A 15,759-nucleotide genomic window follows, 5' to 3' on the forward strand; every position below is an offset into this window, starting at 1 on the left:
TACATCAAGTGCTCTTCCTTGATCTAATTCTCTAGTCACCCAATCGAAAAAAATCGATTATATTTGTATAACAGGACCTTCCGCTGGTGAATCCTTGCTGCCTCGGGATCGAGCAACCTACCGAATTGTAGATAGTTCACTATCCTTTCCTTCAGCAGAGTCTCTATTAATTTTCCCACCACCAAGGTGAGGCCAACTGGTCTGTAATTTCCAGCCTCCTTTCTGCAACCACTTTTGTGAAGCAAAACCACCTGCAACACCTTTCCCGTTTCTAGGGATCTATTAAACAGGTCCTTCAGTGGACCGGCGAGCACATCTCAACTTAAAGTTTGAATATCAGCCTCAAAGATAAAGGTCCCCGTGAGAGAGAATATGTGTGCGTGTGTGTGTGTGAGAGGAGAGGGAGAGGGGTGTGGGAGAGCGGAGAGGAAGAGAGGGGGTGTGAAGAAAGGTTCAATATATCATCTTTATTAATTTCATACTGATATTTTCACTGTATCGGCTGTAAAATTTCAAAGTCCTTGGTATGTGAGATTTTTTTCACTTTTGCTATTACTGCATTTTACTAACTTTGTCATATTTTGTATTACATTTGTATTTTATGTATCATAGCCCACTCCACTTAAGAGGTCTTATTTCCTGCAGCATTATTCAATTAATTGTCCCTTCCTTATTTAATCTCATCTATATCCCATTTGGTTTAGTTCTTTCCAGTAATGGCCTAATTGTTTTAACACTAAGATTTTTGTTTTTTTTATCTACCTATCTTGTCTGTCTTGACTAGATCGCAAGTTACAGGGACTATCTATTATGTGTCTTTGTAAAGTGCTGCCCATGCCTGGTAGCACTATACAAATTAAATAATAATAATGGAAAACTGCTGTTGCAGTACACACAGACTAAGTCTACTGAAGACTAGAGTGTGGCCATTGTAACCCCGACATTTAAAAAGGGCTTCAGAGGTTATCCTGGAAACTATTATCCAGTGAGCCTGACTTCAGTGCCAGGAAAAATAGTGGAAACTATTCTAAAGAACAAAATCAAAGAACATATAGAAAGACATAGTTTAATGGAACACAGGAAGCATGGATTTACTCAAGAGATGTCTTGCCTCAAATCTGCTAAATTTTTTTGAAGGGGTCAATAGACATGTGGATAAAGGTGAACCAACAGATGCTGTGTATTTGGATTTTCCGAAGGTGTTTGACAAAGTTCTCATGAAAGGCTTCTAAGAACACTCAAATGTCATAGGATAGGTGGTGATGTCCTTTCATGGATTACAAACTGGTTAAAAGACAGGAAACAGAGAGTAGGATTAAATGGTCAATTTTCTCAGTGGAAAAAGGTCAATGGAGTGCCTCAGGGATCTGTACTAGGTGTATTTCAATATATTTATAAATGATCTGGATGATGCAAAATTATTCTTAGTTAAATCACAAGCAGATTGCTATAAATTTCAGGAAAACCTTGCAAGTCTGGAAAATTGAGCATCCAAATGGCAGATGAAATTTCATGTGGACAAGTGCAAGGTGATGCATATAGGGAAAAATAACCCTTGCTGTAGTTACACTATGTTAGGTTCCATATTAGGAGTTACCACCCAGGAAAAAGATCTAGGCGTCATAGTGGATAATACATTGAAATCGTCGGCTCAGTGTGCTGCGCCAGTCAAAAAAAGCAAACAGAATGTTGGGAATTATTAGGAAGGGAATGGTTAATAAAACGGAAAATGTCATAATGCCTCTATATCGCTCCATGGTGAGACCGCACCTTGAATACTGTGTACAATTCTGGTCGCCACATCTCAAAAAAGATATAATTGCGATGGAGAAGGTACAGAGAAGGGCAACCAAAATGATATATAGGATGGAATGGCTCCCCTATGGGGAAAGGCTGAAGAGGTTAGGGCTGTTCAGCTTGGAGAAGAGACGGCTGAGAGCGGATATGATAAGGGTATACAAAACTGTAAGAAACTAGAACGAGTAAATGTGAATTGGCTATTTACTCTTTCAGATAATAGAAGGACTAGGGGGCATTCCATGAAGTTAGCATGTGGCACATTTAAAACAAATCAGAGAAAATTCTTTTTCACTCAACGCACAAATAGGCTCTGGAATTCATTGCCGGAGGATGTGGTTAGTGCAATTAGTGTAGAAAAGGGTTTAGAAAAGGTTTGGATAAGTTCCTGGAGGAGAAGTCCATAAACTGCTATTAAACAAGCTGATTTAGGGAACAGCCATTGCTATTACTGTTGTCAGTAGCATGGGATCTATTTAATTTTTGGGTACTTTCCAGGTGATTGTAACCTGGATTGGCCACTGTTGGAAACAGGATGCTGATTTGATGGAATCTCAGTCTGACCCAGTATGGCAATTTCTTATGTTATTTATTTAAAATACTTATATGCCGCACCCTCCAAAGTTCGAGACAGTTTACAATAAGAACATACATAAAATTAGGATCATATAAAAACAATACAATAAAAAAATACAACAACAACTTGATATTGAATAAGCTAAAAAAAAGGAAAAGAATAAAATATTCTTAAAAAGGAAGAAGAGTAGATAAGGAAGGAAAAGAAGAAAAGCAAGAAGAAATAATAAAGAATCAAAAGGAGCACAAGTCGGACCAAAGTTATTTTGGGAAAGCACATGTAAATGGGTTTTTAGAGCCTTTCTGAATTCTTTGGGATCAGTTAAAAGTCAGATTTGCACAGGGAGGGAAGTTCCAGGTAATTGGGTCTGATTTTGGAGAGGATATTTGTTGGAGCATTTGGTTCTGGGACCGTAAGACTCGAGCGGAAGTGTATAAATGCAAGGTGGAAGATAACCAAGTGTTTGTTATGGATTAGCTTGTGAATAATAGTAATCAGTTTGAGTGAATACGCCAAGTGATGGGTAACCAGTGAAGATTGTACAATACAGGAGCGATGTGACCTGAGAGTTGCTCTGGTAACAGTTACATGAGATCCTACCTCTTTGGATTCTGCTCATTGCCTTTGTCATGTCCATGTTTAATCATCTTGTAGCGACCATAAAGGACTGAAGGTCGAGAGATCAACTGTCCACTCAGCGCAACCCTGATAAAGAGGGACAAAAATACAACATTCAGTCTCACGCAAACTACCATTGTTCAATATCTCAACACTTACGCAATGCACACATGGCACTGAAAAAAAAAAGTTATGTGACTGAGTAGGGCAGTTAGTGGTCATCTCATTTGAGCATAAATTCCTGTAAAACACCACAAATTTTTTTTTTTTTTTTGAAAATTTAAGAAAAAAGGGTCCAAATGCAATTACACATGGTCATTCCTGTTAGGCTATGTGCAACACACGTCCATTCTGAGATTGACAACACATTTTGGGTAATAGTAATTATAAGTAACATTAAAATCATAAATTGTACATTTATTTAAAAAATTTGTAATCCTCACTACCTACAATTCTATGCAACTAATATCAGCACATTCATAAAAACCAATTTCAAAACACAAAAAAAAGTCAAGAAAACAATTATTAAAATCCAATACCCATTAACACATTTGCACATGCACAAAGCCCCATCAGATAGAAGACACACATTTATTAACCTGTTAATGCAGCCCACTAACTACAGCTCTGAATATGGCAAAAAAAAAAACAAACTCATACAAACCTATGAACACGCAAATATTAAATCTTTAAATTAATAGACTTGCACCAAGAAATCCAACAGTAAATATTTCTTTTTAAACTGAGGACCTTCAAAACACCCTGCAGATGCTGAAAAAAGTTTTTATAGAACACTTTCAGTATTCTCCCTGCTGTCGAGTCATAAATAATCATCGGTCTGATGTACATTATAGTTCAAGAGAAATTTTTTAAAAAAAAATTTTTGTGCTCATAAAAAACAAACAAGCATACTTCCCATTTGTAATGCCATATGATATGGCAAAAGCCTTCAGCTGAAGATCCGTGTAAAAGATTCAGCGCTCAAGTTATCAGAGAAGGAGCTCAGAAGAGGACCTGCTACTGCGAATATCCTGGCCCATGTTTTCAACAATTGTTTGGTACATGGTGACTGCAGGTTTAAGAGGTTTGAAGCAGAACTCAAGGGGGTTTATACATTTTTAGTACCATGTTGAAAAACATTAAGACATCTAAGCTCAAGGCCTTGTGAATGAGAACTGAAATCTTAAATCTTAACTGCCAATGCATAGGAAGCTAGTGCACGGTGCACAAGACTGCAGCTACTCTCATAGCCACCAATATGGTTAGCTTGCTAAGCTTTTAATGTTGACAGTGGGAGACCAAAATACAGTTGCAGTAATTGAGGACTGAAAAAAAAAAAAAAAAAAAGGGCATGAAGAATTCTCCTAAAGTCAAACATCAAAAAAAGTTTTAATTCATACTGTGTAACTTAAAATACACTCTTTTTATTACTGCTTTCACTTGAGAGTTAAGCGAAAGGGACAGATCAATTACAATTCCCAGATAATGAATCTGAGAAGAAATATAGGGGCCGATGCAATATGGGGTATTTGGCTCAGCGCGGCGGCGAGCGTGCAGTTGAACGCACATTTTTCGAGTGCAATGGGAATGCGTATGCATTATCTGTTTTATGCTTCCATAATGTGCGCGCAAAATCTGCACGTAGGGAATAGCACCAATGGAATGCACATTTTATTTAAATGAACCAATTAGGTATTAGTACCTGATGAAGTAACGCGCGCCAAACTTTGTGCGTCTTCAGCAGGTTTTTTTTGGGTTCGAAATTTTGCGCCTGCTTTACACTGGCATTATTGTGCTGGTAGCTGGCGGTTCCTGAGGGTTTCCTGCTTTTTTGTTTCTCTAATGCAGCGGTTCTCAACCTGTGGGTCGCGACCCCAGCGGGGGTCGAACGACCAAAACACAGGGGTCGCCTGTGTTTTGGTCGTTCGACCAAAACACAGGTCGTTCGACCAAAACTGGTCTGCGGACCGACCCCAACGGCCCGGTCCGCAGACCAGTACCGGGCCGTTGGGGTTTTTTGCCGGTCCACGGCGCCGCAGCTGCTGCGGGGAGGCAGGGCGAAGCTGGAGACCTGCCTCCTCCAACCCCAAAAGAGAGCGCGTCGCGGTGCTCCTCCTACTTACTTCCTGCCCGCCCTGCCCCGGGAGACAAATGTTGCCGGAGCCGCACGAGCAGGAAGGAGGAGGCGCGTCAGCCGCGTGCAGAAGAGGAACAGCGGGGCCGGGAAGACTAGGACCGCTGCAGAGCCCATCCTGTGGCAACCCGTAAAGAAGAGGCCCAGAGGTGAGAGAGAGGTGTGTGCGAGTATGAGATGAGTTGAGAGATTGTGTGTGAGAGTGAATTGAGAGACTGTGTGTGTTTGCAGAGACAGCATGTGAGAGCCTCTGTGTGTGTGAAAGAGACAGCATGTGACAGTGAGAGCCTGTGCTTGAGCAAGGCAGCATGTGGGGGTGTGAGAGAGCCTGTGTGTGAGACTCAGACAGCCTGTGCCAGTGACTGTGTGTATGAATGATTGCATGACAGAAAGAGCATGTGACAGTGAGATCCTGTGTGTGTGTGTGTGTGTTTGAGAGAGAAATGCATGTGAGAATGAGAACCTGACTGTGTGTTTGAGGGAAGAAGACAGGTGGAGAGAAAAGAAACAGAAAAAAAGGCAATATAAAAGGAAATGGCAAAAAAATAAAGGGAAGCAGATGTAAAAAATAAATAAATGACTTTTTACTGATTGGCACATGTAATCTTTGGGAATGTGCAAGAGTAGCACTTTCTCTATGGTGGATCTCACAATGTACGAGATCAACATGGAGGAAGTGGAAACCCGCGGGGCCTGCACAGAGGAGGCAGCAGAATGGGCTTCAGTGCCAATAGCAGCAATCAGCGCCTCCCCAATAGCCACGTGGCAGCAGTGGCAGTAATTAGATTAATTGTTTGACTCAGCTGGAGGTGACAAAGTATGAAGTGGGATGTGAAATCAGCTTGATCTGGTGGAGAATTAGGATTGCTGTTACACATGAACTGTATTTGGCAAACATAAAGGGAGCCAGGATAATCAATTGAAGCCTGCAGCTGAGGACTGATTCATTATGACTCATGTAGAAATTAGTGCATTTTCCAGATTAGTCTGCATAACACAATTCTCAACATTCAGCATTATTTCTGCTGCATAGAGTTTTATCTGAGAGGCTCTAAGGTTGTGAGGGAGCCAGTAAGAGTGAGAGCATGAGTGTGTATGAGAAAATCCAGGGGAGTAAGAGTGTGTGTGAGTGGGGGGGGGGGGGGGGGGAGAGAGTGTCTTACACCCTGAGAGTGTATCAGTGTCTGTGAGAGCGAGAGGTTATGGTGGGTATAAGAGCATGAATGTGTATGTATGTGACAGTGTATGTGTGAGAGAGAGAGGATAACCTCCTAATCCTCGACAATATCAGGGTGACTGGAAATCAAGAGCTCCCATGTATGGACAGCAGGGGCTTTTTAAAATCCTTATTAGTTTTAATTATTGTGTGTTATTTGATATATGTGCTGTTTTGAAATATTTTATTGGTGTTTGGGAAATTATAAAAATGTATATGATTTTAATTAATAGAAATTCTATTTATCAGTAATTTTAAAATATTCTTTTATTAGTATGGTTTTACTATTATAACTGATGCTTTATGTTTCTTAATTTTATTGTTTTATGAGGAATGGTGGTTCTGTTTATAAATGTCATAATAAATAAGTATGTACTAAAATCCAACCCCATCCATAACCCCGCCCCCATATGACCAAAGCCCCGCCCTCGCAGGGCGAGGGCGGGGCGAGGGGTCACCGCAACATGAGGAACTGTATTATGGGGTCACGGCATTAGAAAGGTTGAGAACCACTGCTCTAATGGATACCATTTATTTCTGGTCATGTTGACCCTTTTCTTGCGAGCAAGAATTAGGGCAACTACACGTGTGGGCAATAGCAAATAACCCTGCCAACAACAGAAGACCATACAGACCGCATGGAGCAGGCACAGCTTAAGAAATGACTCTATTCCTTTTACATTTTTATTGAAACCTTTCGAATTCTGTCCAATTTTTGGGCCATTAGGATACCCTGGGGTTGGATGTCGGTGACATAGACATGTTACAGTTGATCATTCATTAGTTTGGCACTAGAGTCCTTTAGTTCCGGGTCTGTTTGCAAGGTGTTCTTTTGTATCCCACCAGCCACACAGTTGTGATAAGCTGAGGATGTGGTTGGTCTTTAGAAAAACACCTGATGGACCCTTGGGCTGACCCAGTATGGCATGTCTTATGTTATTATGTTTCCAGGTGTGGCCCGGAGCCATCCGCAGACCCTGCAGGCAGTGTGTTATTCGGCCATGCATAACTCTCCTAGGATTACTTGAGTCTGAAGGGGTGCAAAGATACCATCTCAGCTCTAGAGCAATTGAGACCCTGTACCAGGACCTGCACAATGATATAAATCCCATCACCTCTTGCAATCATGCAGTCCCAGGGCTGGTGAAACTTCTGTGTGCTTTGCATTATTTTGCGACAGGAATTTCCAGAATACAGTCGGACTGGTTTGCGGGATGGACAAGTCTTGAGGGCTATGATGAAACGTATGTAACAGTATATTTATTTCCCAGTGGACTCAGTGCAACTGTAGGAGATCCAGCGTGGATTCTTTACATAGATGACATGCCCAATGTATTGGGAGCAATAGAGTGCACCCATATCGCACTTACCTCCAGCTCAGGAGAGTGCATTCTGCAATCAGAAGTCATTTCATTCAATGAATGTGCAGGTGGTATGTGATGCCCACCAACGGATCCTGAATGCAGTTTTGAGGTTTCTGGGGAGCTGCTACGATTCCTACCTCCTTGCTCGTTCCTTGCTTGGAACCGATTTTCCCGAAGGGAAATACGGTGATGGCTGGATGCTAGGTAAGTAACAGTAGGTAACCGTAGTCTTGATAGAGAACCAGGTGGCAAGGAGGAACGCACCAGTACAAGTTAATTGCTTTATCCTAAAGCATTTTGGTACTATTGTGTATATATGTGTTTCCTGGTGTTTTGTCAGTGAAAAAGATGCAATATTTATTACCTCTTTCATAGGTGATGCTGGCTACAGCTGTAAGCCGTGTACAGCCTGGCCCCGTACATTGCAGCAGAACGACGGTACAATGAGGCACATACCAGCACTCGGTCTGTCATCGCATGGACATTTGGCGTGCTGAAAGGACGATTCAGATGCTTGGACCGGTCAGGTGGTGCCCTCCAGTACAGTCCCGAAAAGGTTGCATGCATTACTATAGCTTGCTGCATGCTACATAACCTCGCGTTGCACTTTGGGCTGAAAGTGGAGGTCCCCAAAAACTTGCCCCCAGATCCACCTGTACAGCCAGCTGCAGAAGTGGACAATAGGTTCGCTGAAGGGTCATTGTGGAGTATTTCACATGTAGGTTTTTCGAGCTCTTACAAATAACCCCTCTCCTCTGTCTAAGATACAGAGGACCCTTGACTTACGAACTCAATTGGTTCCAGAGGGCTGGATGTAACTCAAGTTGGTTGTAAGTCAAGACTATTTTTTCCATAGGAAATAATGGAAATATCCATAATGCATTCCAAACCTCCCAAAAGCACGCCTTACCTAACCATTGCTATAATAAAAAATGGTTGTATAATGTCTGTAATTACCAGAAACACCAATAATTTCCAAGTGTACTCACCAAAAAGTTATAATATGTGCCTAGCCTACCAGAAACAACAATTTCACCTCCTCCACCAGTTCCTTTATGATATCTGCATATGGACTTTCTACCTGGGTAACATCAAGCTAGGTTGAGAGAACATTGCACAAATCTAATCTCTGGGTGAGTTTCCTCACTCCGAAGGTCATCAAGTCTTCATAAGAGTGCACTGTTCTGTTCATACGTCACACTCTGCATGTCAAAGTGGCCTCTAAACCTACACTATTACCTAAACCTCACCTCGAGTAACTAGGTAGGCCTCATACAAGGGTACAAATACCTACATAGTATGAGGGCATTATGGCTAGGCGCTCTCTTTCTCATATTCATATGTTTGGTTGTAACTCAAAATTTGTTCGTAACGCAAAACCTGAAAAGTTGGTCGTAACCAGAATTGTTCATAACTCGAGCCGGTCGTAACTCAAGGGCCCACTGTATTTCCAGTAATCTAAATCCATTCTTTTATGTTTTCTATTTCAGGAGTTGCAACTGAAGTCTGAGAGACACTGAAGGATATTCCAGGATTTTCTAATGTAATCTTTGTTTTATGATTTATTTTAAGTAAATAAATAATGTTTCTACAGAGTGTTTCTGTGGTTTAATGTAGTTCCTTAACATTCTTACTGATGTCCTCACCTTAGACGCTTACGTCCAAAGTGTCCCTTGAATCCTCAATATCATTTTTATCTTTATTATTTTTATATTTTTTATTATTGAATATTCATTATTTTACATTAAGCTTGAAATATACTCTTATGTTTTGGGGTTTCAGACTAATTCACGTAGTACTCATTTCCATACTGATTTTTATGTTTTCCTGGCTTTTTTTTTTTTTTAAATGGTACACAACGGTGCTTTGTCAAGTGGAGGTATATAAGAGGGCTCCGTTTCACAGAACTGAGTTCAAAGTTACGTTTCCAGTTTTGTGGCACAGAGATGCCAGCACTCACAAGGATTTACAATATAAATCAAAACTTGCTATGTAAGGAGACTCATTTAGTTTCAAGTGAACCTTCATATGGTGCCACTGTTCAATTTATGGCTATCCTCATGAAAAGCCCTGTGAACACTGCAGGAAGTGCAGCTCTTCAGTATTCTCCTCGAAAAGCATTGTGGATATATGTGTGACTGAATAATTTGAATAACTTGATTAACTTTATAATTTGGTTAACTTAAATAATTTGAACCGGTTGAATTGGTTATAGCTGGAGACCGCCAGTGCCCTCAACCGAGAAACGTCGACACCTGGTAGGATGGGTGACCTAGCTGAAAGAAAGCATGGTTTACCCGTGAATCACTCACTCTCGGGGTTGTCATCCGAGAATTCCATGAGTAACGGCAGCTGTGGGTGGGATGCTGAGTCCATCTGTCTACACTCAGGAAAACGAAATTATCAGGTAAGTAATTTCTCCATTTCCTAGCGTGTAGCAGATGAACTCAGGACCAATGGGATGTATAAAAGCTACTCCCGAACCAGGTGGGAGGCTGCCCGTGACCCACTTAGTACTGCCCTTGCAAATGCTGTGTCCTCCCGAGCCTGAACATCCAGGCGGTAAAACCTGGAAAAGGTGTGGATAGAGGACCATGTCGCCGCCCTGCAGATCTTGGCGAGTGACAGCATCTTGGTTTCCGCCCAGGACACTGCCTGGGCTCTAGTAGAATGGGCCTTGACTTGTAAAGGCGGTGGCTTGCCTCTTTCTACGTAGGCCACCTTGATGACATCTTTGATACAGCGGGCTATAGTTGCTCGCGAGGCCGCTTCCCCTTGCTTCTTCCTGCTGTGAAGGACGAATAGATGGTCCGTCTTTCGTATGGATTCCCTCCTTTCCAGGTATCGGACTAGGAATCTGCCGACGTTGAAAAGGCATAGACTTCGAGCCTCTTACGAATTCTTATGCTCATCTGGCGATGGTAGCGAGATGGTTTGGTTGAGATGGAAGTGAGACACCACTTTGGGGAGGAACGACTGAACTGCGTAACTGGATGGTTCCCGGGGTGAGTCTGAGGAATGGCTCTCAGCAGGACAGTGCTTGTAGCTTGGATATATGACGGGTCGAATGCCAGCAGGAAGACTGTCTTCAATGTTAATAGTCGGAGAGACAGGCCGCAGAGAGGTCTGAAGGAGGTTCCTGCTAGGAAATCTAGGACCAGGTTGAGGTTCCAAAGAGGCACCAGCCACTTTAGGGGTGGTCGGATCTGCTTGACTCCTTTCAGAAAGCGAGAGGCTATGCTGCCGCTCTCGCTCTTGGTTCCGTAGCATGACAATGCGGCCACCTGTACCTTGATGGAGTTGAGAGACAATCCCTTCTGTAGGCCGTTCTGCAGGAATTCCAAAAATCGCAAGAATTTTGACTGTGCGTAGTATGTCGTCGCAGTCCTCGCACCAGGCTTTGAACTCTCTCCAAATCCTTATATATGTTAGGGATATGGAGAACTTGCGTGCTCGGAGTAAGGTGTCAATTACTGCCCCCGAGTATCTGCTCTTCCTCAGGCTAGTCCTCTCAATGGCCAGACCGTAAGAGAACTGGATCCTCGTGGAGGATCGGTCCCTGTTGGAGCAGGTCTCTGTGTGGAGGTAGCGGAAGGGGGCTCTCTGTCAGCAGACTTCGCATGTCTGCGTACCACGGTCTTCTTGGCCAGTTTAGGGCCACTAGAAGTACTGATCCCCTGTGGTGTTCTATCTTGTGGATGATTGCGCCCAATAGGGGCCACGGCGGGAAGGCGTATAACAGTCTCCTGTGGTCAGGTCTGTACCAGGGTATCGATTCCCTGGGACTGGGGTTCCCGCCTGCAGCAGAAGAAACTGGGCACTTGGGCGTTGGATTGGTTTGCCAGGAGGTCCATGGTTGGTGTTCCCCAATGGTTTACTATCAATTGGAATGCTGTGGTCGACAGCCTCCATTCTCCTGGGTTTCGACTTTCTCTGCTGAGGTAATCCGCAGTGACATTGTCTTTTCCGGTGATGTGGATGGCCGAGATCTCTTGAAGATTTGCTTCCGCCCATGACATTAGGAAGTCTATTTCCAGACACCTGTTGGCTTCTGGTTCCTCCCTGATGGTTGATGTAGGCCACTGTTGTGGCGTTGTCCAACATTACTCTGACCGCTTTGTCTCGGAGTCTGTGACCGAACCATAGGCAGGCTAGTCTGCCTGGGCTTCTAGGCGATTGATGTTCCATCCCGACTCTTCTTTGTTCCATTGCCCTTGGCGGTTAGCTCCTGGCAGTATGCTCCCCATCCTCGTAGACTGGCATCCATGGTGAGTCGGATCCAGGTTGGTGAGGATAGTCTCGTCCCCTGGCTCAGATGGCCTTCTTGTAGCCACCATCGTAGTTTGGCCCGAACTCTGTCCGGGAGCTGAAGACATACAGTGTAGTTCTGGGACAGTGGATTCCATCGTGATAGTAGTGAGCGTTGTAGGGGTCTCATGTAAGCTCATGCCCATGGCACTACTTCCAGTGTGGATGCCATGAGGCCGAGGACTTGTAGGTAATCCCATGCTGTGGGGAGAAGTTCGCTCAACAGGGTTCGTAACTGGGTCATCAGTTTTGATCTCCTTGTCTGTGTCAGGATGACCTTTGTCTTGTTTGGTGTCGAACCAGACTCCCAAGTACTCTAGAGATTGGGAGGGCTGCAGGCAGCTCTTGTTTGTGTTGACCACCCACCCGAGGCTCTCCAGTAGAGTTTTGACTCTTTTGGTTGCCTGGTGGTTTTCCTCTGGGGATTTCGCCCTGATCAGCCAATCATCTATATAAGGGTGCACGCGGATTCCTTCCTTCCTCATTGTTGCTGCCACCACCACTATGATCTTGGTGAACATCCGGGGTGCAGTGGCTAACCCGAATGGTAGTGCCCGGAACTGGAAGTGACGGTCCAGGATCGAGAAACGTAGAAAATGTTGATGCTCTTGATGGATCGGAATGTGTAGGTAGGCTTCCGACAGATCCTGGGAGGTAATAAACTCTCCCGGTTGTATCGCCCTTATTACCGAGCATAGGGTTTCCATGCGGAAGCGAGGAATCTTCAGGTGACGGTTGACCGCCTTGAGGTCCAGGATGGGTCTGAACATTCCTTCTTTCTTGGGGACGATAAAATAGATGGAATAATGTCCAGTATTTATTTGTTGTGGAGGCACCAGTGTTATAGCCTCTAAGGCTAGCAATCTGGTCAGTGTAGCTTCCACTGCCATCCTCTTGGAAGGGCCAAGGCAGGGGGATTCCACAAACTTGTCCGGAGGGAGGTGGTGGAAATCCAAGTAATATCCCTTTCGAATGATGGATAGGACCCACTTGTTCGAAGTTATCTCGAACCATCTTTGGTAGAATAGGGCAAGTCTGCCCCCTATGGCTTCTTCCTTTGGACGGGTCGGCTGATTTTCATTGTGGGGTGCGGCTGGGGCCTGGGCCAGAGATGGCTCCCCTTTTGTTGTGCTTGTTCTGAAAGGACTGGCTTCGGCCTGCGGGGCGGGCCGCTTGATATGTGCTTCTATATGGGTTGAAGTGTTGAGATACTCTGCCCCTGGAGGTTCGGGGGAAGGATCGCTGGTTTTTCTTATTCCTGTCCTCCGGTAGCCGCGGCAGTGGGGACGCACCCCATTTGTTGGCTAGTTTCTCTAGTTCGCTTCCGAACAGGAGTGTTCCCTTGAAAGGCATCCTTGTGAGTCTCGTTTTGGAGGATGCGTCGGCCGACCAGTTTCAGAGCCAGAGTTGTCTTCTGGCTGCCACTGCAGATGACACTCCTCTAGCTGCGATGTGCACCAGGTCAGAAGCGGCGTCCGCGAGGAATGATACTGCTGGTTCCAGGGCTTCCCCGGGAGTGTTGTTCCTGGTCTGTGATAAGCAGGCACTTGTCACCACGGCACAGCAGGCCGCGATCTGTAAAGACATAGCGTAGACGTCAAAGGACTGTTTGAGGATAGATTCCAGACGTCTGTCTTGAGCATCCTTGAGTGCTGCTCATCCCTCCACCGGGATAGTAGTGCACTTTGAAACCGTGTGGACCATGGCATCCACTTTCAGACATGCCAGGAGATCTTTGGCGGCCGGGTCCAGAGGGTACATGGCTGCCAGAGCCTGCCCCCCTTTGAACGTAGTTTCCGGGGCATCCCATTCCAGGTCAATTAGCTGCTGGACGGCTTGTAATAGTGGGAAATGATGGGAGGTCTGACGGAGTCCCTCTAGTAGGGGGGTCGTCTTAGGTTCCCCGGAGGAACTTGTGCCCGGGATAGCAAGCTCTTTTAAGCTGTGTGTGAACAGGTCTGGAAGCTCGTCCTTGGTGAAGACGCATCTCATGGTTCAGTGGGGCTCTGTCCCCAGAGGAGTTCCCCTTCCTCCAGGGGTTCTGAATCCTTATCTGAGTTGTCTGTGTCCCCGAAGATGAGGCTTCTGGGTGGTGGGATCACTTCCCTGGACATAGAGGGTCCCGGGATGTTGAGGTCCTCTGGTGGAGCTTGTGGCCGTATTATAGGAGGCCCTGGTTGCATGTGGACGAAGGTATGCAGACCTTTGAAGAATTCCACCCAGGAGATAGATGCTGGGTCTAGACTAAGGGGTGCAGTGTCCCTGAGGAGCCCCATTTGAGGGGGGGTCCTGCTGTGCAATGCTAGGTTCGGCATACTGTTCGAGAGGCTGGAACCCGGTACCGGCTGGGGAGGGCTATGAGTTGGATCCCTAGGGCCTCTCCGCACTGTAAACACAGGGCCGTGGCCTCCTCATGCTGTGCAGCTCTAATGTGGCATGCTGGGCAAAGGTCCTGAGCCTTGCGTTTCTTTTCCGGTGGTGCCATGGCTTGTGCGCGTAAAATACAGTTGTGCGCTCCGGTGCATTGAAGCTGTGAGCGTAGGTTTGGTGCGCGCTCAGGGAGATGTGCGCGCTGTTGTGCGCACAGATCGCAATTATGCGCCTGGCACAGTAAGTGCGTGGCTATGCGTGTCGCTTGTGCGCACGGTATTTGGGTGCGCGACATTGTGCGCACAAGGTATTTGTGGGCAAGGCTCGCCTCTGTACGCATGGATCAGAACGGCAGACAGGGCGGCGAACAGATTAAAATGATGACGGCGACCACCTCGGAGGGTCTCCACATAGGAGGACCCTCGGATCTGACCGGGGTCTAGCCTTGCTAGGGCAGATCAACCCGGTGGCACTGGTGCCCGCTGGCGACCTGTGCGATTCCTCGAGCTTCGAAGACCGGAGACTTTTAAATAGATTTCTATCTACCTTGTCTCGGCGCTTCCCGGTGGTCTCCGACTGCGGGGGGAGAGGGAAAATACCTGCACCGCCACGCTCGAAGTTGCACCCGCTGCCTCTCAACCTCACTCAATGTCGGAGGCTAGGGCTCTGCTGAGGGTCGGCCGCCAGCCCGAGGGATCACGGAAATCATCTCGGGAATTCTCAACTGGGGGAGGGACCCAATGGGTGTCACCGCAGGAGAGCAGGGCTCGTCTGTAGAGGTAAGATTTCTTATTTTGTTTTTCTTTGGTAAAATTACTCTAACGCTGTGCGAGCGTGCATAGAGTCCCTAACTGCTATGGAGACGGAAAATACTGAAGAGCTGCACTTCCTGCAGGGGTCTATGTACTAGGGCTGAGGTCAGATTGAAATCTGATCCGTCTCCAACTGCTGTCAGGAGTACACTATACCCATTGGTCCTGAGTCCATCTGGTACACGCTAGGAAAGTTCCCTTAATATCCTCGGATGTATCCTATACAGCCCCATCGCCTTATCTACTTTTAAGTTTAGTTAACTCCTTATGAACACACTTTTCTGAAAATTGATTGAGGTTTACCTCACTTCTAATCTTATGTGTGTATGTTTTATGTGGTCCTGCTCCTGGCCCTTCCACAGTGAACATCGAACAAAAATATTTGTTAAGAAATTTTGTTTTTCCTTCACTTCTACATATTTCTCTTCTTCACCTCAGTCTCACAATGCCACTTTTGTACTTCCTTCTATTACTAATATATCTTTTTTTTAAAAAAAGTCTTGCCCCCCTTCCATGCCATAGTATTTGTTATTTTTTCTTCCATTTTAATTTTTGCATTTCTA

The 15,759-nt window shown here is 45.2% G+C and overlaps 1 protein-coding gene across 2 annotated transcripts in view; it reads right to left on the reverse strand.

The window, feature by feature from the left end:
* The window catches only part of LOC115075977 (beta-1,4-galactosyltransferase 3-like), a 122,168-nt gene that overhangs the window by 17,836 nt on the left and 88,573 nt on the right, over positions 1-15,759 (reverse strand). For both annotated transcript variants that reach the window (XM_029576989.1, XM_029576988.1), the window contains exon 6: positions 2,975-3,079. In XM_029576989.1, coding sequence (XP_029432849.1) covers positions 2,975-3,079 — 105 coding nt within the window. The remainder of the gene's footprint in view (positions 1-2,974; positions 3,080-15,759) is intronic.

Source organism: Rhinatrema bivittatum, chromosome 14, assembly GCF_901001135.1.
Source record: "Rhinatrema bivittatum chromosome 14, aRhiBiv1.1, whole genome shotgun sequence".
NCBI lineage: Eukaryota > Metazoa > Chordata > Amphibia > Gymnophiona > Rhinatrematidae > Rhinatrema > Rhinatrema bivittatum.